Source organism: Puma concolor, chromosome A2 (assembly GCF_028749965.1).
Source record: "Puma concolor isolate L17-30 chromosome A2, mPumCon1.1.hap2, whole genome shotgun sequence".
NCBI lineage: Eukaryota > Metazoa > Chordata > Mammalia > Carnivora > Felidae > Puma > Puma concolor.
This window is the reverse complement of record NC_141668.1, coordinates 94,630,107-94,656,639: the sequence shown is the minus strand read 5'-3', so window position 1 is coordinate 94,656,639 and position 26,533 is coordinate 94,630,107. Positions and strand designations below refer to the sequence as shown.

Genomic DNA, 26,533 nt, shown 5'->3' with positions numbered 1-26,533 from the left:
GCTCTTCTATTCGTTTTTCAAAAGCAGCTATTTCACAGAAACTGAAGCTGATTGCAAATAAAGAAAAGATCCTCCCCATTTTTTTTTTTTTTTTAAATTTTTTTTCAACGTTTATTTATTTTTGGGACAGAGACAGACAGAGCATGAACGGGGGAGGGGCAGAGAGAGAGGGAGACACAGGATCGGAAACAGGCTCCAGGCTCTGAGCCATCAGCCCAGAGCCTGACGCGGGGCTCGAACTCACGGACCGCGAGATCGTGACCTGGCTGAAGTCGGACGCTTAACCGACTGCGCCACCCAGGCGCCCCTAGATCCTCCCCATTTTTAAATGAGACATTGTTTTCATTCTCAGATATAAAATTTTTTACTTTAAATGCATTCATTAGCACAAATGGAAAAAAAATAAACAGTCATTTATTCTTTTCCCCACCTACCACATCCTGAACATTTTGTTTTATACCCATGTTTGTAGAAATGTATGCACACATATAAATGAGTGTCATACTTCGTGTGTGTGTGTGTGTGTGCACGTATGTATTATTTCTAAAGTAGAGCTGCATCAGTAGATGAAAATGCTGTTGACCACTTCATGTGCCCAGCATAATTATCTCATCTCATCCATACGACTCCAGGAGACGTGTCACTCTAAGTCCATTTTACAAATGAGAAAATTATGGCACGGGGAGTTCAAGGAACTGTAGACCCAAGATTTAAACCCAGGCACTTAGGGTTCAGAGTCCAAACACTTAACCCCTCCACCACCCTACCTTTCCAGTGTTAGTGCAGCTTTCACGCGGTTCTTGTGACATCAGGAAACATGGTGCACGTGTGACACGGGTCCAGGTCTGACACACCCGCCAGTCACATGACATGTGATACTGTCACCACCAGAATGTCTTAAACCAAGGAGTCTGAATCTGCTGATCTTTGAAGAAGAAATAACCTGGACACCTTCACTGGCCAGTGTCCCCAAAAAAAACATCATAAAGACTCTTTCAGGGCAAGAATTAGAAATGTGGAATTGACCATGATTAGAACCAATGCTGAATTTCTAGGCCCAGTTGTCATGCTGTCTCTTACCTTGGACTCTCAGTTTGAGGACACCAAATGAAAGAATACAGAGACAAGAGTAGAGTCTTGATTATTTTACTTGTTCTTTTTAGGAAAAACAGTGCAGAATTCATTAACAAAGATAGAGGCCTCAGGGTGTGTAAATTAAAAGGCTTCAAGGAAGTCATCTTGTTAAAGAGCCCCAGGGGACATGCCTGGAAGGTGCCTACTGGCTTTTAGGGATAACAGCCAATGGAAAAAGGTGGACCTTTTGTGCCACCATGTGTTAGGAACTCTTCCCATTACCAAAGAGTGTGGGTTTCCCAAGCAGATTGACAGTGATAATGGCAGAAGAGACCATGCTCTTGAGGAGGAGCAGGAGGTAGGTATAGTAGGCAGAGTTGTTCACGAGATGCAGATGCAGGGCGTCTAAAAAGAAACCATTTATTAATTTCACCTGCTCTTTTGAAAGGCTAGGACTTATTAATGGGAGCGGGGTCACATTATACATTTCCAATGATCTGGGTTGAATTGACTCTCCTACACCAATACAACCCAGTTGTAAAAACATCTACACCATCATCAGCACTACCACCACCACAAAGACAACTCAGAATCCAGCTTGCAGGTCAAATCAATCAACAATCTCTGCAAAATTCACTTAGAACTTTCCAAAGTATGAATGGTAAGGTTGCATTTTTAATGAATGGATCCAGTGGGGGGGGGGGGAAGCATTGGTGATAAATAGCTTTTAGCTTCTTGACCCCGTCTCTGTCTCAGAGTAAGAATAACAGCCAATATACATTGGCCACAAACTAAACACCACTGACTTTGAGAGATTTCCACGCAAAATGTTAATCTTATTTAACTTTTCAATAACCTATGAGATTATTATTCTTATTCCCGTTTTATGAATAAATTGAAGACAGAGAAGTAATTTGCCTGATCTTATACCATTAGTAGGTACCCGCAACATGACATTTAAGCAATATTTTCAGCTATGCTGTAATTCCGCATCTCCACATGCAGTAAGTACCCATCAAATGATTAGCACAAATATAAAGAAGAATTGCTTATTTTGAAGGATATTAGCCATTACATGTTGTGCATTCAGTGAGATTCCTAGGAATCCTTGGAAATTTGGTGGTGTTCACAGTGGGGTGGGTGAAAGTTTTTTGTAAAGAGGACATTATATAAAAAGAAAGAAAGGGGTTAATCCAAAATCTCTGAAACTTTAGGAGGTCATGGCTTATTCACCTGTCTTTCTTGAATGTCTCCTTGTAGCTATGATATTGTAGGAAAATAGCTTTTATTATCCTCTGAAGTTTAGAAAGAAATATATGTTGAAATAATTAATGACAACAATGGTGGGACAGGCTGACTACTCAACGAACAAGGCCAAGTCTGTTCCTATGGAAATTTACTTTACATGCTTTATCTCTAGAGTTAAGAACTCCAGAATTATTCCCCCTTGGTGTGGAAGGGACTTCAAGTGGTGATACGCTCATAACTCCTTACCCTTAGTCAGGTAATATGTTACATAGGGTCCAGAGGCCCCTTGATATTGGACATGGAAGGCAGACCAGCAGGGCTAGAGTCAATGCTCCTCATCACTTTCTTGGTACATATGTTGGGAGAAAGGGCCAGAAACCAGTACTTACAATGTGTCAGCTAAATGAGACACCCAATACTAGACATTCCACATATGGGACCTTATGTCTTCAGTAACTCAGTTAGGTGTTATTTGTGTTATCCCTGCTTGGGTTAGAAAAATGTCAGTAATGTACCCACATTCATGCAACCAATAATTAAAAGACTGGAGTTAAAGTCAGTCTGTGGCACTTGAAGTCTTGCACTCACCCCCCCACCCCGCCCCCATGTGTGCACCTGTCTCAAGGCCTTGGCTTTGGGATTTAGAGGAAGAATAAAAACTGAGTAAGTGTATGAGCTCTTGATTCAGATGCTCTTGGTAGAAGACCCAGATCTCTCTGTGTGGCATTGTGCAAGGGACTTAATTAATTTCAGCTCATTGCCATAATGTGTAAAGTGGTAATAAAATCCTTCATAGCGAGTATTAAAAGAATCAGACAAAATGTACTTCCAGGGCACACCATGCCTTCTGTACAATAACCCCTCTGTGTTAGTTCATGTTATTGACTACTAGCAAGAGCAAAGACTCAAAACAAGAAATCTAGAAGCAAGCTGATGTCCTCAGTCATTAGAAACAAAGGCCACAGAAATGAATGAAATCCATTGTTGAAATACTTCAGAGGCCCTTGTTGCACTCCTAATTTATAGTTCTCTCATTCCCAAGCCAGGATGTACTGTGTGAAGACGACTCCTGGGGAATGATGGGTTGACTTAAAATATCACTCAGTCTTTTTGCAAGATCCTGCCATTGTGAGATTTCTATCTGAAGCCAGGGAAGTTCAAAATGTAAGTTGATCAGGAGGAAAAAATGCTATAGCATAACATAAAGGCAAACATATAGAAAAACTTACCATTTTCATCCTTCAGAGAAGCTTCTGTAGAGTGAATAGCAGTGAGATCTAAAAAAAATGAGAGTAAGTATTATTCCATTGTTCATATCCATTATTTGACACGTGTGTGTATTGTGGATGGATGGATGGATGGATGGATAGATAGATGCAATTTGTCAACAGAGAGGAGAGAGGAATTACAAGTATGAGCCCTGAAATTCCAGAAACGGTTGGATTGATTCTATGTAATTCAGTAGATCAATTCATATGTTGTATTTCTGCACATGAACATGCTGAAGTTCATGAATGATGGATTTGTATCTTTTTTCCTCACAACTAGAGGGTCCTTTTTAAGATTATCGTGTTTTCCTTTTGCGCTTGTATCTCCTAGCTACAATGCCTGCCACAAAGTAGGTATTCTGTAAATACTCATTGAATGGAAAAATAACCAGAAACAGTGGCTGCTATATGGTCATCAGCACCCACTGTTGACACGAAGTGTTGCTACCAAAGTAAATTCGTAGACACTAGAAACCACAGTAGAATCTTACACGTTGGAAGAAGTCTGGTTTAGGTGGATTTCCTGTCTAAGGAAAGAAAGCAGCCCTACCTTTCAAAGCATACATGCCCCACTATCCCCAGATCCGGCACTCAATTTTCTGGAGTGGAGGTGTTTACGGATGTGACAGCAATGCTGATGAAAGTCAATACCTATTGAGTGATTATCACTGTGCCAGGCACTATATGAAAGGTTCACATGCATTTTCTCATCCGATCCCCCAGTGACACTGATGTGAACTTAACATGGAGGACTCCATGTTGCACACAAAGAGATAAGGTTTAGAGAATGTAAGGAACTTGCTAACAGTCATACCAGTCACCAGCAGAGCCAGCACTCAGAGGACACTCTGGGGGTTTAGATAAGCTAGAGTGTGTGGAAAGTATCTTGTAAAACAATCCATAGAAATAGAACATAACTCTGGGGCACCGGTGTGGCACAGTTGGCTAAGTGTCCGACTCTTGGTCTCAGCTCAGGTCATGATCTCACCGTTCGTGACTTTGGCACAGAGCCTGTTTGGGATTCTCTCTCTCCCTCTCTCTCTCCAACCCCCCTGCCACTTGCTCTCTGTCTCTTTCAAAATAAATAAATAAACTTATAAAAAAAGAGAAACAGAACATAACTGCACCATCGTGGACTCTCCGACATCATCTCTTCCAGTGTCTTAATTACTCTTAGCAAATGACCTTTTAATTGTAGAAGTTCAGCATTTCAGTGCACTTCCTTGCAGGGATAGAATGATAGGCCAAATCATATTAATAGCTGTCTGGATGTATAAAACCTGAGGTGAGGATTGTATTTATCTACAGTGTTAAAAAAAAAAGTACAACATATGTACAAGGACAAAATTTGTTAAAAAGATCAGGGACTATTGGATAGAGGAACAAAGAGTTGAAAGGCTGTTTTAGTCTATCTTTTTTTTTCAATTTTTTAAAAAATGTTCATTTATTTTTGGGAAACAGAGACAGAGAGTGAGCAGGGGAGAGGCAGAGAGAGAGAGGGAGACACAGAACCCAAAGCAGACTCCAGGCTCTGAGCTGTCAGCATATAGCCCAATGCAGGGCTCTAACTCACAGACCATGAGATCATGACCTAAGCCAAAATTGGTCACTCAACTGACTGAGCTACCCAGGTGCCCCTAGTTTGTCTTTTTTCTAATTGATGTGTTCTTGTCCACACATACATGGTCCTGGTATGCAATTTTATGCACTCCATACAATCATATTTTGGTGCACTCTTTAAAAATGAGTTTGACAAAGGACACAAAAATACTGATTCGAAGGGGCACATGCACCCCAATGTTTATAGCAGTGCTATCAACAATAGCCAAAGTATGAAAAAGAGCCCAAATGTCTATTGACTGACAAATGGATAAAGAAGATGTATACACACACACACACACACACACACACACACACACACACAATGGAATATTACTCAGCCTTCGAAAAGAATGAAATCTTGCCATTTGCAATGACATGGGTGGAACTAGAGTGTATTTATACTAAGTGAAATAAGTCAGTCAGAGAAAGACAAATACCAGATGATTTCACTCATATTTGGACTTTAAGAAACAAAACAGATGAACGTATGGAAAGGGAAAAGAGAGAGAGAGAGAGAGAGAGAGAGAGAGAGAGAGAAGCAAACCATCAAACCATAAGGGACTGTCAACTATAGAGAAAGAACTGAGGGTTGATGGAGGGAGGTGGGAGCGGGATGGGGAAATGGGTGACGGGCATTGAAAAGTGCACTTGTGATGAGCACGGGGTGTTGTATGTAAGTGATGAATCACTAAATTCTAGTCCTGAAGCCAATTTTACCATATATGTTAGCTAACTAGAATTTAAATAAAACCTTGAAATTAAAAAAAACTGGATTTGAGGTATAGGCTTTGGGAAAAATCTCCAAGAAGGAAAATGTTAGCATAATTATGTTAAATGTTAAAAAATCCTCAAGAGCTGATTTTAAAGTGCTTTAAAAATCTCTTTCTTTTCCATACAATGATTTTATTCATCATATTGTGCACCTGAAACTAATGCAACACTGTATGTTAACTAACAGAAATTCAAATGAAAAGGTAAAAAAAGATAAATAAAATCTGTTACCCTGCATTGATCGACATAAAGACAGTAAGGTAACAATGTTCATAATAAATTTGTGTGCGTGTGTCCTAGGTGCTCTTTCTCAATCCAGGTTGGTCGAAAACGTGGACAAGATGTGTTTAATCTCTCTTCAGAATCACTTCATTCTTTTGTGCTTTCATGTGTATGTATACATATAAAATATACACGCTTTGGGGCACCTGGGTGGCTCAGTTGGTTAAACGACCGACTTCGGCTCAGGTCATGATCTCGCAGTTTGTGAGTTCGAGCCCCACGTCGGGCTCTGTGCTGACAGCTCAGAACCTTGAGCCTGCTTCAGATTCTGTGTCCCTCCATCTCGCTACCCCTCCCCTGCTCACGCTCTGTGTCTGTCTCTCAATAATAAACGTTAAAAAAAATTAAAAAATATATAAGCTTTAATCAAAAACAAAAACAACAAGCAAAAACTTTCCAAGAAACAGCAATAGAAATTTTCTAGAATTGCATTAACAGAAATGTCCTCATCCTTACTTCTCCCTTACCGTAATCATCACCATGGAACTTTAAATACATTTTACATTTCTCTGATCACTAGAAAATTGAAACCTCACAGGACACTTCAGCCCAGTGGTTACGTTAAATTTATGCTTTGCTCATTTGGTTCCTGCCTGTTTCTTTCTTTTTTTTTTTTTTTTTAATTTTTTTTTTTCAACGTTTTATTTTATTTTTGGGACAGAGAGAGACAGAGCATGAACGGGGGAGGGGCAGAGAGAGAGGGAGACACAGAATCGGAAACAGGCTCCAGGCTCTGAGCCATCAGCCCAGAGCCTGACGCGGGGCTCGAACTCCCGGACCGCGAGATCGTGACCTGGCTGAAGTCGGACGCTTAACCGACTGCGCCACCCAGGCGCCCCGGTTCCTGCCTGTTTCTTAGCCATAAAAAGTTATGGCTGTCCATGTGATCTTACTTTAGTTAAGTTTTAGGAAAGAATATACATAAATGCAATAAATATATGAAAAAATTCATCCATATCATGTTTCCAACAGCAAGGATTGTCATCAAGATAATTTCATTCGCTCTTCATCACCGACCAGGTGAAAGCAAAGGTTTGGCCCTAGTTTGATCATTGGACGAACTAAGAATCTGTCAAATAACAAAAATTCAACCAAATAAATGTTAAAGACCTAACTGGCTGTGTTAAGTGATCTATTCATGAATCAGAGAGCATCGTATCCAGCAAGTAGAGGGGAGCTTGGAAGGGCTGCAGGAGTGGGGAAGTTTTTTCACATAGAGAGGGAGTGAAAAAGAAATTATTAGCAAAGAACATTGTTTTAGGCAAAGGGACCAGAGTCGATCAGTAAACTCCCTAGTGCGAGCCAGGAAATGTCCATGTTCCCTGGTTTAAGGCTACATTTCTGGGGGTTGAAACTGCAGCTGGGCAGGGATGAAGTCTTGGTTTACTGGTTTGGGGCCTTAAGTTGAGTGAGGCCATTTTGAGCCTGTGGTTTTCTTTTTAACAGCCCTGCCTTTTGATCAGACTCCCGGTTTAACTTAACGGAGGAATCACAATTGAAGGCATTAACCGCACTCAGCAACCTCTCTGAGGTTCTCACAGTTTTTGTGGTTGCTCTTGTGATATTCACAGGTCTTGACCTTTTGGCCTGTGAATGTTCACAGGTTACCACTTCAACTTTACAGTTTTTGAGCTGGTCATTCTGTTCTCTTTGTTTCTTTCTTTCTTTCTTTTTTTCTTCTGACATTCTAATCTTAGAGAGATCATTAGTTTGCAGGTTACCAGCTCCGAACTTGCATTTAAAGCTTTTGAGAGAACATAAGGCACCAGACAGCATATTGTGATTACAATAAACAGGATAATTCCTCATGTTTGGAGTGCAATTTGAAGCCATGCTTCCCAAGGCTCAAAGCAATGAAAATCACATAAGTAATAAAGACCTTGCGGAAGGAATCATTCATTTAGGCCAAGTGGCTTGCTCAGGGATCGAATGCCATTGACTTTTAACTTCCCCAGAAGTGTTAATCCGGGAATAGCAGGCAGTGTTGGCTACAGCACAGACCCAGCCTTGCTCAGCTAAGAGATCATCAAGGGCTATCTTATTTTCAAGAATTACTTTGGCCAGAGTCTAAGGATTTTTGTTGGGCAGCCATTGCTTTAGTAAGAGATTCTGCACCAATTTTCAGAATGAAACAGAAGGACTTGATCACATCTCCCTTACAATGATCCCTGACCAGGGAAGTAAGGCCCAGCCAAAGGAGTGAATCCTGGTCGTGAAAGCTTCCTGGGAGGTCCCTTCTAACTCAGGATATAAATTGAGGGACGTCAACCAATGAGATGTCTTATTTAGCTTGAGAAAAGTTAAGACCAGTGTTAGATTTTCTCCCAGCCGGAAATAAAAGGCTGCTCTCAATTCCAGAGTTCACCCCCCTTGGCTGTGACCTGGGAGATACAGATGAGGGAGTTATCTTTCCAGGCCGTTCGTTGGAAAGAAAAGAAGGCGAAAAGGTTTCACATTTGGTTGAAGTGTGAGATCTTGATCCATTGTCTTGGGCAAAAACACCCTACCTGCATGTCAGCTACATCACTTTCTTTCAGTTTGACTCAGAGATGTCCAGTGTCTGTGTAAGACCCAGTGACAGGTGGAGACTTCTGTAGCTGTGTGATGTGCACCTGAGTGTTATAGCAGGAGCACTCGGTAAGGTCCCTCTTCTACTGGAGTTCAGTGGCTCTCTTACTCTGATGATGTGTCTAAAATACCTAATCATCAGGCTGTAAACTGTGACCGACAGGATCCTTTTAATTACGATTCAGGAAAGCTTCTGTAACCTGTTGATGACCGGCTTGAGCATAAGACATTGGAGACAGTAGCTGGTCTGACTAGCATGAGACACAAGGATCAGCAGAAGATTGTACACTGAGAGCTTTCCAAGAAGTGGACAAGGTTTTCCTGAAGGCGCCTATGATTTGCCTGGTGAAGTAGGAGCCTTGGTCCCTGGAGCGCACAGAAGACGCGCCCCAAGGGGGATAGCCATTTTCAACACTGTCTTTGCCCTAGTGAGGGCATCAGCCTCTCAGCAGGGAAAGGCTTTAACCCTTCCAGAAAATGTACAAACAGTAACAAGCGCATGTTAACAAGCCACAGTAAGTGGTAGCACGTAAAGTGAAGCTGCAGGTGTTCAAAGTGTCCCCAGGGAGGAGGTCTGAAGCTTCTGGAGACAAAAACAATTTTTCCAGGGTTACGGGCCTGACAGGTTAGACATTGACAGTAAACAGTTTTGTTTTATTATAGAAGTCTTTCAACTGATGTCTATTTATAATTTGAATAATCTTAAATGCCCTGATTCAGAAGCAGACTGCTGCCATGTTATAAGAACATCAGGATAGCAAACGTCTGGCAATGAGGGGCCATTTTTTTTGTGGAACCAGAATGGACTTTAACTACATGTGCCACAATCTTACAAACACAACATAAAGAACATCTAGTATGAATTTTTATTTGACAATGATTCCTGGTAATTTAGCTTATCAAATATACCCAATTAGTTTAGCAAATCCTTTGGAATGTTCCCAGTTAATGAGACTAAGAAGACCAAAACTCCAAAGAAAAGAAACAGACCCACAAAACCCTTTGTCCTTTTGACATAAAGAAAAGCAAATCTAATGCTGCACCTGCTTATTTTTGATTTGAAAATTCTTCATTCCAATTTTAGTCCTGACCACACATAACTTTCCTTTTCAAACATCCCCCCTTTCTTTCTTCTTTTCTTTTCTTTTCTTTTCTCTTTTCTTTCCTTTTCTTTCCTTTCCCTTTCTTTCCTTTCTTTTCCTTTCCTTTTTTTTCTTCCTTCTTTCTTTCCTTCCTTCCTTCCTTCCTTCCTTTCTTTTTTTCTTTCTTTTTGAGAGAGAGAGAATGAGCAGGAGATAGGCAAAGAGAGAGAGAGAGAGAGAGAGAGAGAGAGAGAGAGAGAAAGAGAATCTCAAGAAGGCAGCACACCCAGCACAGAGCCAGTTGCCATGCCTGACATGGGGCTCAATCCCAAGACCGTGAGATCGTGACCTGGGCCAAAATCAAGAGTCAGATGCTTAACCAACTGAGCCACCCAGGCGCTCCCAATCATCCCATTTTTACAAATCTTTACAAGTTTCTCTTTTAAATTCAGAATTTGTCCTGAGTTTACCCTCTTTAGATGACTGGCCTTGCCTTAGGACAAAGTCCTTTTTTATACCTCAAAAAATACATTTCCCTTCCTCATACATTTTCTTACTAAAAACACACATTTTACTTTCCTTGCATTCAGAGTTGTTTCCGTTATTATTTTCAGTGGTCTTAATTACATTTATTAAAATTCTGAACTCTTACAAACTTTCATTTTTAATGAAAGCTAATATGTAAGCAATTGTGAACTGTTAACCAGCATTCTTAGATTGGCAAATTAATGTACACATTTCAAAAGTTCTAGAAATGTGTATTTCTTCATAAAACAGTCTTCCAGTAAAGCACAAAATACATTTACGAATAGGTCCATGTATATTTTCAGTTTCTCTGCAATAAGGAAACCAAAAGTTGGTAAACCTATGTTCATTAACTAATAATTTAGCATTTTCTCTTACTTGGAAATGATCTAGATAAGATCTAGATATTTAATGAATGTAATTTACTTTTACACTTGAGCCAACACTGTAAAATTTGAAGGATTTAGTTTACCAAAAAGATTTGGGAAACTATTTAAAAATATATTTAACATTTTTCATTTTTAAAATGAAATACATATTTTTAAAATATCTATTCAATTTACTGGTTCTTAGCACTTTTGCTGAAATTACCCATAAAAACTTTATGAGACAACGAAGTCTGTCATTCTCTCAACCTATTTTCTTTAATATTTTGTAAGAGATCAACTCTACTTATGTAAACCAAGGCACGTGAAATAATTTAATTTTAGCGCTGCTAATTCTGAAGACATGTCTATTTTACTTAAACCAACAACTGGATATTTGCCCAGATCATATGAAGTTCAAACGCATTTGGGTTAGTTTTTATCTTTCTGAGACACCATCCGGAGAGGAAAAGATCTCACATTGATGACGTATATTTATGGACACACAGATCACTGCAAAGACCTTAGAGTCACTGGCGTTTATGGAGAAAATGTTAAGATTTGTATTTGTCCCTGGAATTTTTTGTAATGTTTATTTTTTTTATTTGGAGAGAGAGCAGAGAAGGCGCAGAGAGAGAGGGGGAGACTGAGAATCCCAAACAGGGTCCGTGCAGTCAGCACGGAGCCGGATGCAGAGTTCGATCCCAAGAACCATGACATGACCTGAGCCAAAATCAAGAGTCTGACACTTAACTGACTGAACCACCCAGGTGCCTCCCTGGAATTACGAAGGACACTGAGCCAGGGTTTAGGCACAAGAACCCTTTAGCAGTTTGTATTTTTTTTTAAGGCCTCTTTCCCTTAGTTTCCCTCAGTCCCAAGAATTTGTGGGCTGTGTTTACTTTTTTTTTTTTAATTTTTTTTTCAATGTTTATTTATATTTGGGACAGAGAGAGACAGAGCATGAACGGGGGAGGGGCAGAGAGAGAGGGAGACACAGAATCGGAAACAGGCTCCAGGCTCCGAGCCATCAGCCCAGAGCCTGACGCGGGGCTCGAACTCACGGACCGCGAGATCGTGACCTGGCTGAAGTCGGACGCTTAACCGACTGCGCCACCCAGGCGCCCCAGTGGGCTGTGTTTACTTTTCAAAGATGCGACAAGATAGATCACTTTGAGGACAGAGGAAGAATGCAGGTTCCTCCAAGAAGGACTTTGCTTTCCTAAAATCAATCATCTATAAGCCTTTTTCTGGAACTAGGAGAAGTTTGGGGGTGGGTGAAGGGACAGGGGAGCTCTGAATTCAGCTGCGTTTCTAGTTCTGTTCACATTTGTCAGGACAGCTGCTCTCAATGTCTCAAAACTTGGATTTTCGTGAAATGACAACATAGTTTGATCCAACCTATCCAAGCACATGAGCCTCAATTTGCTTCCTTCCCTCTGGGTGCACAGTTTTAAGTATTTCTGGCAGACGGAATAACCCCCCTTGGGTGTAAGATGAATATTATCTAAGGATATTACCCTCCCCAGATCCAGGATCACCGACAATGACAGCCAGAGGAAGGGAACCCACAGCCGCACATCCCAGGCAGGCAGAGAGCTAAGAGCAGTGATTCAGGATGACGCCAGCAAGGAGGCAACGGCTGTCTCTGGGAGAGGAAGGATCCATAAGCAACGGGTGTGGATTTGGAAAGGGTGGGACAATAGGAAATTTTGTTATCCTCTCCGGACCAGGCATGTGGGCAGAGATTCAGAAGGAGAACTGATTCTGCTAAGACTTCCCGCCCTTTCCTGGTTCTGCCAGTTTTCCCAGGACCCTTCAGCAGACCTTGGTATTTATCAGAATTTCCACTCGGCTCTTTAAGGGAATTAGTGTAACAGTGTGTCAGAAAGTCACCCAGTTTCTCAACTCTGGGAGGGCCTCATTTGGGGACCCTCCTCTGAAGGTAGATACGGGGGTGTCCGTAAGGCCATTAATATGACTGAGTAGTCTTTTCGGAGAGGAAAGCCAATTCACGCTTGAATGACTGCTCAAGGGAGCAAAGAGCAGAGGAGGAATTAGGTCAGTCTGACAGCTTTTTGTTTTAGTACCTCTTCTGTCTTTAATTTCTCACTAGCCTTCTCCAAAGAATGTTTCATTGAAACCACCTTGGAATTTTAAATCTTTTAGAGGCTTCTGCTTGCTCATTAACAGAAGTGTCCTATTTTATTTAATTTGAGAAATTTTGCTTTTAAATGTAGTTCTTACATGATCTTATCCCTAATTGGAAAATTCCCCGCTATCGTATTTCTAGACTGTAATTGCCCTGAGGGCTGGCAGCAGATCCATAGGACCCTAGCCTTGAATGGAGTTAACCCACACTTCAGTCCAGCCGTATGTCTGCACAAGTGAGGTGTAGCTACATTTCTGTCTGGCTTTGTTTTGGGGTCTCCAACTTATGGTTATCAAGCTAGTTCCTCAGGACACAAGGCAAGCTTAGTAAGATTTTGCCATTTTTGCTAGACATCTGTAACTTCTGGGACTACAGTTTTTAGACATAAAATAAGCGGGTATACAGGAAGGTGCTTGCACTTGACCCTTTAGCATGTAAGGATCCCAATAGCTAAGACTTTGGGCTTCTCAGAGCAGAACTAATACCCAAAAGTGATGTGTCCTGGAATTGGGGATTCCACGTGTTTTAAAGTATAGCTCTTTGCACAGAAATTTTCTTGAGGTGGATGGGTGAACTGGTGCCAGTCCAATCTATTCCCTGACCAAGTTATACTATCAAGGGCATGTTCTTGAGGTGGTGAACATTCTAATAGTCTTTAATTGCCTCACGGTCTTTTTTTGTCTAACAGTCCTTATTGTGCCCATCAATTTTGTGGGTTTTTCAGTCTCTGATCCCTGTCAGCAGTAGCCTTTATCTATAAGAAGCAAGAAAAATAATTATGTGTACCTTAGCGTATGCACAGTAACCAAGAGATGTCACTGGCTTCTGGCCACAAGAAGACTCTTTGTACACCATCAATAATTCTCCTGGAAACTTGCGGAAGTTTCCATCCAAGAAACTGTGGTCAGAAAGTTTGGGGCCTTGGCTCTGGACAGATCCTACCTGCCAGTTCACTTGGGCTCTGGGCAAACATGCCAGTTCAAGTGGGGTCCAGACAAAAAGGCCAGCTCAACTGGGCTCTGACAGTAACCCTCTGCCAGCCCAAGCTGACCCACATTGTAAAGGAAAGCCAATTAGATCAGGAGTCTGAATGCAAAGAGATTGAATCTCAGAACCAACAGGAACTCACCTACAGCCCTTAAAAATGATGAGGAGGACAGTGAACTCAAGGGGCTCACAGTTACCTCCCCTGGCTGTCTCCTTGTCTCTGATCGCCCCTGGAAGTCCATTTCAGATCCCATCACCGACACCAAATCTGTTAAATAACAAAAATTCAACCAAGTAAATGTTAAAGAGCTAATGGCTGTATTAATCAATTTATGAATCAGGCAGCATCTGATCTAGCAAGTAGAGGGGAGCTCCAAAGGACCACAGGGAATAGAAGATTTTAACAATAGCGCAGGGAGTGCAGAAAAGGAAAATATTAGCAAGGAATCCATTTTTCTAGGCAATGTAACTCTCCTAAGGGGGAAAGGGGTCAACTGGGAACCTTCATAGTGCTGACCAGGAAATTCCCATATTCACTGATTAAATGTTACTGCTCTGGGGGTTGAGATTGCACTTGGGTTAGGTATGAAGTCTTGTTTTAGTGATTTGGGGCCTTAGGTTAAGTGTTACCATTTGGGGTCTGTGGTTTTCTTTTCAACAGACCCAAGAAGATGAAGACTGACTTCAGAAATTGAGACTCGTATACAGAAAGCTCTTCACATGTCCTGTTATGTGCTTGTTACCCACTGCTGAAAAAGTGCCTGCCTAACCACAGGGAAAGCACAAACTGGTTCCTTTCTGGGGCTCTGGTCTGTCATGTCCATGCTCAGGACTTGACTTCTGAGTCTACAGAGTTACTGGATCACAGCTGGGCCAGAGCACATTCAACTCTGCCCACACTGTCTAAATATGTCCAGCTTCTGGAAAATGGGACTCCTTTGAGATACCATGACTGGATCACGAGTGACCCTGGATATTCACTTTAATGTAGTGGTCCTCCTGGGGACAGTGGTCCGTCCCGCCTCCCTCCCAGGCCTGGTGCACGCTCGGACGGCAGGAAGTGTTTGCTGGGCAGCATTTCCCAGTGGTAGAAATACATCCATTGTGGACAATGGGAGAATGTTTGTACGCGTTAGCTTCACCCAATCTTACTTTCCAAGTTTCACCTAATGGTGGGATATAAAATTCAAATCTAAAAATCCCAAGACCATACTAAAACCTCAGCAGCCAAATTACTATTATTTGTTGAGCTGCGATCTGGCTTTGTCAAATGAGCAGCATTTTGTCACCTATAACTCACGTTTCTGGGTTATACTTTGAGTAGATCAGATTGAAGTGAGAGGGACTTTGACTACTGAGTAGAACGTTCCTGAAAGATGTATAATTGTTCTTATTTACTTATCAAGTAAGATTATCTAAAGTGGACTTTCCTTTTGAGTATTTATGGTGGGCAATGTTGTTAGGTAGTTTCATGTGTACTGTTTCATTTAATCCATAGAGTGATCCTCAGAAACATCATTATGACCTTCATATTTCAGATGATGAAAGTGAGGCAAGAAAGGCTAAGTGAATTTTTCTTTTTCTTTGTATGTTCCAAAGCCCATACTATTTTAATTCTATGGGGTAATAGTGAAATATTTGTGCCTCCGTTAAAGGCAACACTATTAAAGAAACATTTCTTTTTGTTTATTTCCCATTAAGACTTGACAGAAAAGGTGGGCTATTCTCATTTTAAAAAGGGGGTTCTGGGAGGTTATATTCATGTTTATATGTACGTACCTTTGTCTATTGAAGGAAAAAGAATCTCTTGATCAACCCCTCCTTTATTACTATCATGTTTGACAACACATTTGTGTTCTTTACCCATTGACTCTTCACTCACGGTCAGCCAGGTGTATTTCATATATTTGTCCTTAGTTTTCATGGTGTTTCCCTGCTGGGATTCCAGAATTGTTTTGCCATTCTTTTCTTTCCAATATATCTCGATAACACCAGGGAAAAAGTCCTCAAGAAGACAAAGATATGTTCCAGTCTTATGGAGTTTTCTTTCAGCAATTGAAGGAAGAAAAATTGTAGGCTTTGGGGAAATGTTCTCAACAGGACGTTCATCTGTGGAGGAAAATGGAATAGCAACGAAAACTATTATTAGAGAAATGCAAACATTGCGTGGTTTGGAAGCAGCCCTGAACAGAGTATAAGGAAAGGAAAGTTGCCATAGGATTAGTGCTTACCAGGGCTTTTCATCCACAATGGGTTATGAGGTACTTATTTTCTTACTTTCCTTGGGAAAAGAGGTTCAAGCAGTCATGTAACTTGCCCAAAGTCGTAACTACTAAGTGGCATAGCCTGGTTTAAAACTTGGAATTTTTTAAAAACAATACACTGTCATTTGTTTGAATGAGAATCCATTTTCGTGCATACTTCACAGTCTATCAAGTTGAACTTTTAGCTTCAAATCAGATCCCATACCCGCTTCTGATACTGAAGTTCTTCTCCTTGATTTCTGATTTTGTAGATCATCTTGCTCTTACGTTTGAACCAATCCAAGATTTTGAGTAGGACAGTGTTTAAAGCTGCACTACCAAATTATTTACAGTGCCTTGAATTTAGAAACAGTGTGGCACTATTCCCAAAACTTCTATTAAATAATTATTATTTTCAGAAATGGTCTTATACTAACCTTATCAAGTAATGTGATGGTCTCGATTTTGTTTTGCTTTAGAAAATGTTCACTAAAGGCACATTTTATATTGGAATTTCATTAGAAGTTGACACATGACTAAAAAGACACCATACTTCAATGCTTAGCATCTACCCCAAATTTGGATCTGTCCTACAAACCTGCTGAACTTGTCATACCCACAATTTTCTTTGATTTCACCTGCTGAATACAGTTATATGTGACTGGTGTAATGTTAACAGATTATGGTTCCAGAGTTTCCTGCAGACATGATGTCAAAACATATAACAAAACATCATAGTTCTCAAGGGCATATCTAGCCCATCTCCCACCCACCTCCCTCCATCAACTTGCATTTTGTTCTCTATCATTGAGTCTTTTGTGGTTTGTTTCCCTCTTTCTCTACCCCCTTCCCATATGTTCATCTGTTTTGTTTCTTAAATTCCACATATGCATGAAATCATATGGTATTTGTCTTCTTCTGATTGACTTATTTCGCTTAGCAGAATATATTCTAGTTCCATCCACTTCATTGCAAATGGAAAGATTTCATTGTTTTTGATGGCTGAGTGATATTTGATTATATATATATATATATATATATATATATACACGAATGATATTTAAGAATATTTAGAAAAAATTATATTATTACTATATATATATATATATATATATATATATATATATATACCACATCTTTATTTTTCATCAGTCAATGGACTTTTGGGCTCTCTCCATAGTTTAAAAGCTATTGTCAGTAATGATGCTATAAACATTGGGGTGCATGTGCCCCTTTGAATCTAAAAAAGATTAATTTCTAATTGTACATGATATTGTCATGATTTTCGCCTTCAGTCAGTACATTAAAGATTCCAGTTTTCATAACAGGAACTTTGGGCTCTTTAGGAATACTTCTGATAATCATAGTTAAGAAAATTTCTGGATGGTAAGACATGACGCTTACCTCCTTTCCCTTTTCCTGAGCTAGATTCTTGAAGTTTCATTCTTTTCAGGATAGAAGGAATCTTGAACTTCCATAACGTTATCAATGTGATAGTTAATTGAGCCTTAAATAGTGTACTTGATTATATATGGTTAGTGCTCATATTTTCCATAATTGTATGACATGTCTTTTCTTTCAACATTCTTTTTTAAACTTACTAACAGTGTTTTTTGTGGCCAAAATCATTGTCATGATGCATAAAATAGAAACTAGTTTGCACAATAAATAAACTTGTCCAATACATTTATATACATTCATAATCAAAAGAGTTCAGGTGAGTTGCCTATGTTGTACGTATTTTGTGAAGATGAAGCTATACGAATTCTATATAAATTTACCAAATACCCACCACATATCAGTGTGTTATTTCAAACCTTTATATTAATATTGATTCAAACTTTCTCTATTTTAGTCTTCTCATTATTCTTTTATTAAATAATTATACATATTTCATATGCAAATATGAATTTCAAATTGATGACATTTCTAAGTATTTAAAAGTACAAACTGTAGAAAGAGCCAAAGCATAAGAGACTCTTAAAAACTGAGAACAAACTGTGGGTTGATGGGGGGTGGGAGGGAGGGGAGGGTGGGTGATGGGTATTGAGGAGGGCACCTTTTGGGATGAGCACTGGGTGTTGTATGGAAACCAATTTGACAATAAATTTCATATATTAGAAAAAAGAAGTACATACTGTAACTCTATTTCTCAGTACATTCTAATTATTTTTTTTAATTTAATAGTTTTTTAATTTAATAGTTTTTAATTTTTTTTAATTTTTTTAATTTTAATTTTTTAATTTAATAGTTTTCAATCTTTAATTGTTTTTCTAATAAATACAAGCATGAGGCCCACACTTGTTTGTGTTAGAGATGATACCAATTAAGGTAAAGGGTAAATTTAACGTATATAAAACAACTACAAAAATACAAAAAAAATACGTCTTAATTTCATTTTTGTTGCTAAAAGAGGAAAAAGTCCACTAAAAAGACACAAACACCTCTAAATTCAAGTCTTTCATGTATTGGTGGATGCTAAGCTAAATTTCCATTGGAGCAATAAAATGTACAGCTGGGGCCCCTGGCAAATTTCTTCTCTGTCAGGATGATTGGCTACAGACCATCCTCCATACTGGATACAATTCTCCCTTTAGGTTCAAAATGGGGCAACCTCTATCTCGTACCTATTGGCACATGTCTCACAGACAATGTGCCAAATATTTTACTCACAGTCTCATTTAATTCTGGTCTACCCCTTCTAAATACATATTGTTATCCCATCTTATGGATTAGGAAACTGAGGCCAGAAGATAGTCACCCAAGTTCACATATGCAGCAAGTGGTGGAAACAGACCTCTAGGTCAGCCGGAGTCCAAAGCCCAAGCTCTCCGACAGCAACATTTCACCATCAGAAAAGGAAATGTGTCAACTCACAAAACTTACCTAACATGATCAACTTCATTCTTTTAAAAAAAATTTTTTTTCAACGTTTATTTATTTTTGGGACAGAGAGAGACAGAGCATGAACGGGGGAGGGGCAGAGAGAGGGAGACACAGAATCGGAAACAGGCTCCAGGCTCTGAGCCATCAGCCCAGAGCCTGGCGCGGGGCTCGAACTCACGGACCGCAAGATCGTGACCTGGTTGAAGTCGGACACTTAACTGACTGCGCCACCCAGGCGCCCCATGATCAACTTCATTCTTGGGCCAAATGGGCTTTCATGACAATTACACATGTTGTATGTGAGCATTTTATTATAGTCCACATGGACACAAAGTCAGACGCTATTACAGTATTTGCACAATGTTGTCTATGCTGACCTTTACCATAAGAATTGATATTAAAATCTCTCCTAAGATTTCCACATCTAAGCCCCATCCCAATCCTCTTTTTTCTAAACATTCTTAAATATTATTCCAATTTGATTGTTTCTTGCCTTCTTTCTTTTATCTTGAAAAAATTGCCATCTTCTGTTACTTACCTATGAAAACAAATGTTGTTCCATCACTAAAAAGTTTTACAAAATAATTCCATAGGGGTACCTGGTAGCTCAGTTAGTTAAGCGTCGGACTCTTGATTTCGATTCAGGTCATGGGATTAAGCCCCACGTCGGGCTTTGCCCTGACAGTGCAGAGCCTGCTTGGGATTCTCATTCTCCCTTGCTCTCTATCCCTTCCCCACTCTCTCTCAAAATAAATAAATAAACCTTAAAAATAGAATAAAATAATTTCACAGTGATTCCACCCATATCAAATCTTTAGTGGATTTATCTTCTCTGAGTTCTTTGAATTCAGTGAACTATGATGGCCTCCACTTGAAGAGACCAGGATTCAGATTCTGATTCATTTGGGGTTTTTTATTTGTTTGTTTAATGTTTATTTATTTTTGAGAAAGAGAGAGAGAAAGAGAGCCCATGAACAGGGGAGGGGCAGAGAAAGAGGGAGACAGAGGATCCAAAGCTGGCTCCAAGTTGACAGTAGAGAGTCCAATTGGGGCTTGAACTCACAAACAATGAAATCATGACCTGAGCCAAGTTAGATGCTTACCTGACTGGACCACCCAGGTGCCCCCTGATTCATTTTGGTTATAACAAGTTCTGTGGATGAACAAATCAAGTAAATTAAAATCTTTGCTACTTTGTTTATTTTAAAATGATGATGTTAGTGTGGATCAGTTCAACACTCCACCAGGTGCTGAAGCGAGTCGAATATGAAACAAGAGGGGCGCCTGGGTGGCGCAGTCAGTTAAGTGTCCGACTTCAGCCAGGTCACGATCTCGCGGTCCGTGAGTTCGAGCCCCGCGTCAGGCTCTGGGCTGATGGCTCAGAGCCTGGAGCCTGTTTCCGATTCTGTGTCTCCCTCTCTCTATGCCCCTCCCCCGTTCATGCTCTGTCTCTCTCTGTCCCAAAAATAAATAAACGTTGAAAAAAAAAATTTTTTAATAAAAAAAAAAAAAAAAAGAAACAAGATCTGGAAAGCGATATGATCAAACCTGCTATGGCACGGGGAGATTATAATTGCTACCATTATTAATAACAATTGTTTGTGTTGATTGTGTGCTCCAACACATTTTAATCAAACCTTCCCTTACTAATGGGAAGACAATATTTGGGGATGCCAATTAGATCTATGCCAATGAAACATGGAGACTCATTCCTTCATTTGCACCCCAGGTTGCTCTGCTATGTCTGGAATTCACTAAGCCATCACCACTGGAAATGTAACTTTGACACACCAGTTAATAGGCAATCACTTGTCTTGTCCACTGCATTTCCAGTGTTCAAAAAGTCAAAGGGAACATTGGCTAAAGCCTAGTAATATGGGGTCAGTTCATGGAAATGCTTCACTGTGTGGTCCAAAGCAAATGACTCTTTTCCCACCACTGGCATAATCTATGTGCATTCCAAGCTTTCACCAGAAATTTCTACCTCAAACTGACTTCCTTCCAGATCATGCCCAAAGTTTGGCTTGAATCTCCCACAGTGGGCCTTCATGGCCAAATGACCAGATCAATGGCTGGTTGCCCGGTCCTCCAAACCTCCTATTGTCACGTTAGATCCCTAGGCTGTCACCTGCCTATGTCTGCTGAAGGTCACCATCTGTGAATGACATTAAATGTCATGGCGCCCACAGTGATGATGCAGTTGTAGCATCTAATGCATTTGTTTGAAGACCATTTCTTCCATTTTATAAAATGGATATGGAAAGCAATGCCCACTATTTCACTTCATATTCCCCCTACAGGACTCATGCACTGAAGTACTTTTCTCATTTTGTGGTGGAAAGACACAACATATTTGAAAGTTTGTGGTGCCTCATTTTACCAGTTAATAAAAAGTATGTACTCCATCACATTTTTCTCCTACCTTTGAACATAAAAGTTTACCCTGTGTTTCTTGCTAGATAACCATGGACCATTTTTCCTCTGTTTTCTTTAGTGCTTTTGATCTTTTATTTTTATTTCATGGCCTAACTATATTTTATTTTAGGTCTTCTCGAATAGATTCTGGAAATAAGCAGTGTAAGTATATGAGAAACAGTTTGTGCATTAGAGCTTGATTTTTCTTCTGCCCCAGAGCTTGATAGTTTAGGATGGTCTACCCGAAGGTGACATGAAAAACGGGAGAAGATGTTTGCTAATCCCACTCCGTGATAGAGACACAAAACACGTGATATTCAAACACACTGAGACTCCACAGAATAAGGTGAATCTTCCATTCCCAACATCATCCCTCACAAAACAGGGGTTGCCTTATGTTTCAGTCTGGGGCAACCTCTCATATTAAAAGAGCTTCTTCCAATATTCTACTTTGATGAAACAGTACTACTTGGCAAGATATCAGCCTGAAATAAACTCAATTTCTGCTAGTTTTAGAGATAACACTGGTAAAAGACAATAAAGAAGTTTACTATTAGGTTTGGTAAATAGTACTTGGAACTAAAGTCTCTATACTTTATGCTTACATTGCATAAATATATGACTGCATAAATGAAATAAATAGTTTTCTTTTATTTCATAAATAGGCAATTGTCTCTTCCAATAAAATATCCAGTGACATCATCATAAGGAGATCCCAAAACAGACACTCCAATCCTGTGATGACTCAGAAATTTGCTCTGGAGTAGATGCATGTTGAGGCCCTGAACAAAATTTTGGATGAAATGTGAGGGCACAAAAAACAGATCTCTCAACTCATATTATAAAAAAAGATACACTTTTTAATTTGTGGGTATAACCCAATAAAGGTATAAAATATTATAAATGAATATTTCATTTTGCATCTATGTCATTGTAAGTTTGTATGATCGAGTTGCAAATCCCCCCCTCTTTTTACATCCAAGTATTTGTACTGAAAAATTAAAGATCATCTTATACTCAGGTTGGCAATATTTGAAGTAATGCTTATTACATTCTAATCATTTTTACAATGATTTGAACGGTGAGTCTTAGAAATTAAAAGTATTCTGGAAATCTGACCATTTGTTTTAAGTGTCCTATAGACTAGATTGTAACTAATACATTTTTTCTGTACTCCTGATTCTATGCAGAACTGCAGTGGGTGGTAATTGGAATTCTGAAGAATTGGCTTTTTTCTTATTACTGACCATGTCCCAACCTATACGGAGCTAATTCCATATTTAATTTCATTTAGTTCTAACCACATCCACTTGAAATAGTTGTTACGTTGACAGAACGAATGAATGGAAATATAGCAAATGTTAACAGTAATAAGTGTTGCTATGAGATTTCAATTTTTTCTTTATTTTTTCTCTTTTCCAATTTTTTTCATTTTAGACATGTATTCTTTTTATAATTTTAAGAAAGCAATGACCAGTGAAACAAAATTTATTGGTTGAAGGATAATTATACACAACATGACAGATTCAGATTCAAAGTTCACATTTTTGTCTGCACCACTCTCTCCTAAAAACATATTTTTAGGACCTCATGAATTATAACTGTGTCACTATTTTTTAATTGGATTGATGCAATTACACCGAGTAGATAGTCAGTTGGAAAAAAGAGGACCGGAAATTTCTTTTTCAGTTTATGAATTTATTCATGCCTGTGATCAAAACCACTAAGGAAACCATAATATATCATTTTTTCTTCATTTTTCCAATGCTTTTACCAGCATTGTGAAAATTCTTTGAAAACTTTTTTGACTAGATGCTGCAGGCTCAAAAAATCCCTGTGAGATGTTCTCCCTCATCCAGGAAAAAAATTCCTCTCTAAGGCTAATGAAGAATGAATACATTTACTAGCCTGAATTTAGAAAGAAACAAACCCAGCGTAAGACATTCCTGATTATGTCTGCACAGGTAAATGTGTTGGTACCGGATAAGAATCACCTTCCGACAAAATGACAAGTTTATCAAGTTTTTGCTCATTCTTTCCTACTGGTTACTTTGGAATCAAATAAGCAATACAAATATCTTTACACATATTCAGCACAGAAATCCCACAGGGACCTAACATCCCCACCCCTCAGGGACCCCCAGTTGCTCTAGCAAGTTAGCTCCTTGTCAATGTCGCCCACGCAAGCTCAGGCGGCAACTACCCCCAAGGACTGGGACACAGTCACCTACCTCTCCAAGGATCCTGCTGCCATTTGTGACCAAACTGGGGGTGAATCTGAGAATGCTGAGCTGGCACCAGAACCTAGCCTGCTGCCCCTGCATCGCCCGCCTCCCCTCCCTACGTTATACGGAAGAATGAAAGAATATTTACCTGTAATCCAGATCTCAGGTTTGGGAGGAGGATTTTTTTTTTTGTAGATCCCCCATCCGTAATAGCCCACTGTCTGAAAACCTTTTACAGAAATCTCCCTTTGTGCCTCTTTTAAAATCTCGCCTATATTTTTTACTATTTAAACACATAAAAATTGGTCCTGCTAATATTAACAAAGATGAATCACAAGCAAAATCACATTAGATATGAACCCAGCAAGAATGGATGGACTGACCCCTCTCTGTCTTTCCATCTTATTCATCCACCACAGAGAATATGATTTTACCTTTTCTCAACATTTTGCTGAGTCTTCTAAATCTCTTTTCATAAGGTTTTCATGTATCAGATCAGCTCTTTTCCTAGAGTGTAATTTACAGGTACTACCTCTATAATTTTCAAAGAGGAACAAAAATAGAAATAATATATTTGAATATATAATGAATGAATGTTCAATTTTTTAACACGTTGGTTTTCTTGTTTGTTTGTTTCTATGTATTGAGGGGTAGGGACCTGGTTTGACTGTAAAGCAGTTCTTTCCAGAATCCCATTCCCACGATAGTAGCCAGATGAACTGTTACAGAGTCTGAAATCTTAATTATGGTCACTTAACTAATTTGTTGCTGAAAGACTGTTCCTTTGAACTTGAAATTACCCTAAGAGTTTCCAGGGCACTGATGTAAAGTCCTGAGCTGCTCATCAGAGGATCCTGTCTGGTCTGGTCTTTCTGCCGCTGTCCCGGCCTGAGCGGAAAAGCAGCTGTGGGTCATGCGGCCGAGTCCTGCATGTAGGCCACCTGCTCCAGCTGTCCTGCCGGAGTCAGTGTTTCCGGCGCACTTGATGCCGATGCGGAAAGAAGACTGAATGCGATGGTGTGGAAAGGACTTGTCATTTTATAGCAATACCCTAAGAATCACATTTTGAAAATCTAACGAACGTGTATTCAACATGACTTACTGGATCTTTGGTGGGGGCTGGGGGGTGGGGCGGGGAAGAGAGACAATTTTAGAGCCATGATAGAAGCAGAAACACTGTTTTCTGTGTGAAGAGTAATACAAATTATGAGCTATTACTAGTTAAGCGCTTGACTAAAGAGTCAATTTATGAGGTCAGGCTCAGAAGAGTAAATAATCAGAAATAAAAATACAGCTTGCTGTTTCTAATAGCACGTAACGGTCTAAACCATGCTCTTCAGCATGGACAAGTGTCTATTGGGTCCCAAACTTTGCCACAGTAACTTGCCATGTGACTTTAGGCAAATAACAACTTCTTTGAGCTTCAAGTCTTTCATCTGTGAAACTGGAATAAGGACCTCCTGTATAGGACTGCTGAGGACTGAGATAAGGCACTGAAACCAGTCAGTGTGGTTATCTGGCTCTCAATAAATATTAGCTAATATGATTATTCTCTTTAATGGGATAATTTTTGGCTCGTCTATCCCAATTTTCCGCTAAACGACACATGTGGATTTTATAAGCAATAAGTATTACATAAAATAAGAAAGGAAAAGAGCCGATGAACCCAAGACAGTCTGTATCTCTGTCAGCCACAAGCCAAAAAACTTGGGGCCCAGTCAAGCCACAATCTAGAATGCTTATCCACTAGGCTACCAGCTTTTTGAGTGTTGGGACCGTGTCGGGAGCCCCTTTGACCTCAAGCATCCAGCATAGACACTGTCTTCAGTGAATGTTTGCTGAGGCAATGGAAACAAACAAGGATATAAACCATGCAGACAGACTCCTGATGGACTCTGGAGCTGAAGTGGTTTACTGAGCTCACAAATGCCTTTAAACTGGATCATCTCTAGGCAATATCACAAGAGTCACAATGGGACAAATTTTGACTAGTCGCAGCCTACTTCCTCAGAAGCTAGAGTATTAAGATGAAGTGGCATTATTGATGTTCTACAGTCATTTACTGTAGAAGTGAAATTGTTTGTACTTGGTTAAAGATGAGATCAAAAGCAATCATATAGGTTTTCCAGGTTATTAGAGAAAGGGGCACTCTTAATACTAGAGATACTTAAAGCGTTTCTCACTTAAAAGACCATCTACAAGAGAAACAGCACGAACCAATAACTTACAACAATGGTTCACAGACACGGTCCTACAGATGTTTGAATTTCAAATATGAGTCTATTATTTTCTGTGTGTGTTTACTAAAAGTAGAATTTCAATCTGCCTCCAACTGGTTAAGTGAATAAACCATTTTCAAAGTGGTTTTGTTTCCATACAAAGTGATCTGGAGCTGGAATACTGCTGTCCATATGCTGGGATGATCCCATATTGTTTTCTTCTGAAAAGCATCAATAAGTTTTTCATTCACAAGATCAAAATAGAACAAAGTTACTTACCAGTGGGAGTTACTATGAGCTTACTTCATTCTACAAATATCTTGATCCAGCCTGGTCAGACGTTCTACAAAACTTTCAGCTAAGCTTCACGGCACGACCAGCTTAAAAACTTTGTCCTGGCAATTTGATCTTCTGAGTTCTCTTGGAAGCCCTTGAATTATAGTCTTCATGGCATATGATATTTTATGTTTTCCTTAGATTAATTTAGAAAAATATCTGTTTTCCATGGAAGTAGTAATCACAGAAAAATGCTGATGGAAAATGGAAATGATAAGAGAAAAAAAAAGGAAAGAAGGAAGGAAGGAAAGACAGAAAGACAGACAGGAAAAGAAGGAAGGAAAA

General features: G+C 39.6%; 1 protein-coding gene across 3 annotated transcripts; it reads right to left on the bottom strand.

The window, feature by feature from the left end:
- Positions 1–1,130: 1,130 nt before the first annotated feature.
- LOC112866873 (T-cell receptor gamma alternate reading frame protein-like) lies at positions 1,131–26,533 on the bottom strand. Of its 3 annotated transcripts, none has more exons than XM_086696992.1 (5): positions 26,192–26,533; positions 15,704–16,033; positions 14,067–14,192; positions 3,552–3,599; positions 1,131–1,479 (listed from the first exon to the last, which is right to left on the bottom strand). In XM_086696992.1, the coding sequence occupies exon 2, from the start codon at positions 16,031–16,033 to the stop codon at positions 15,845–15,847; it is 189 nt and encodes a 62-aa protein (XP_086553118.1). In that variant the 5' UTR covers positions 26,192–26,533; the 3' UTR covers positions 1,131–1,479; positions 3,552–3,599; positions 14,067–14,192; positions 15,704–15,844. The 3 variants fall into 3 exon arrangements, with proteins under 3 accessions (XP_086553118.1, XP_086553119.1, XP_086553116.1); XM_086696993.1 differs by lacking the exon at positions 26,192–26,533 and adding an exon at positions 23,842–24,213; XM_086696990.1 differs by lacking the exon at positions 26,192–26,533 and adding an exon at positions 23,700–23,794.

Coding starts and splice junctions, on each gene's coding strand:
- LOC112866873 (XM_086696990.1), bottom strand. CDS start 23,792: ATGCAGGGGCAGCAGGCTAGGTTCTGGTGCCAGCTCAGCATTCTCAGA. Junction 16,034..23,699: donor GCAGCAGGATCCTTGGAGAG/GTAGGTGACTGT, acceptor TTTCCTCCACAG/ATGAACGTCCTGTTGAGAAC.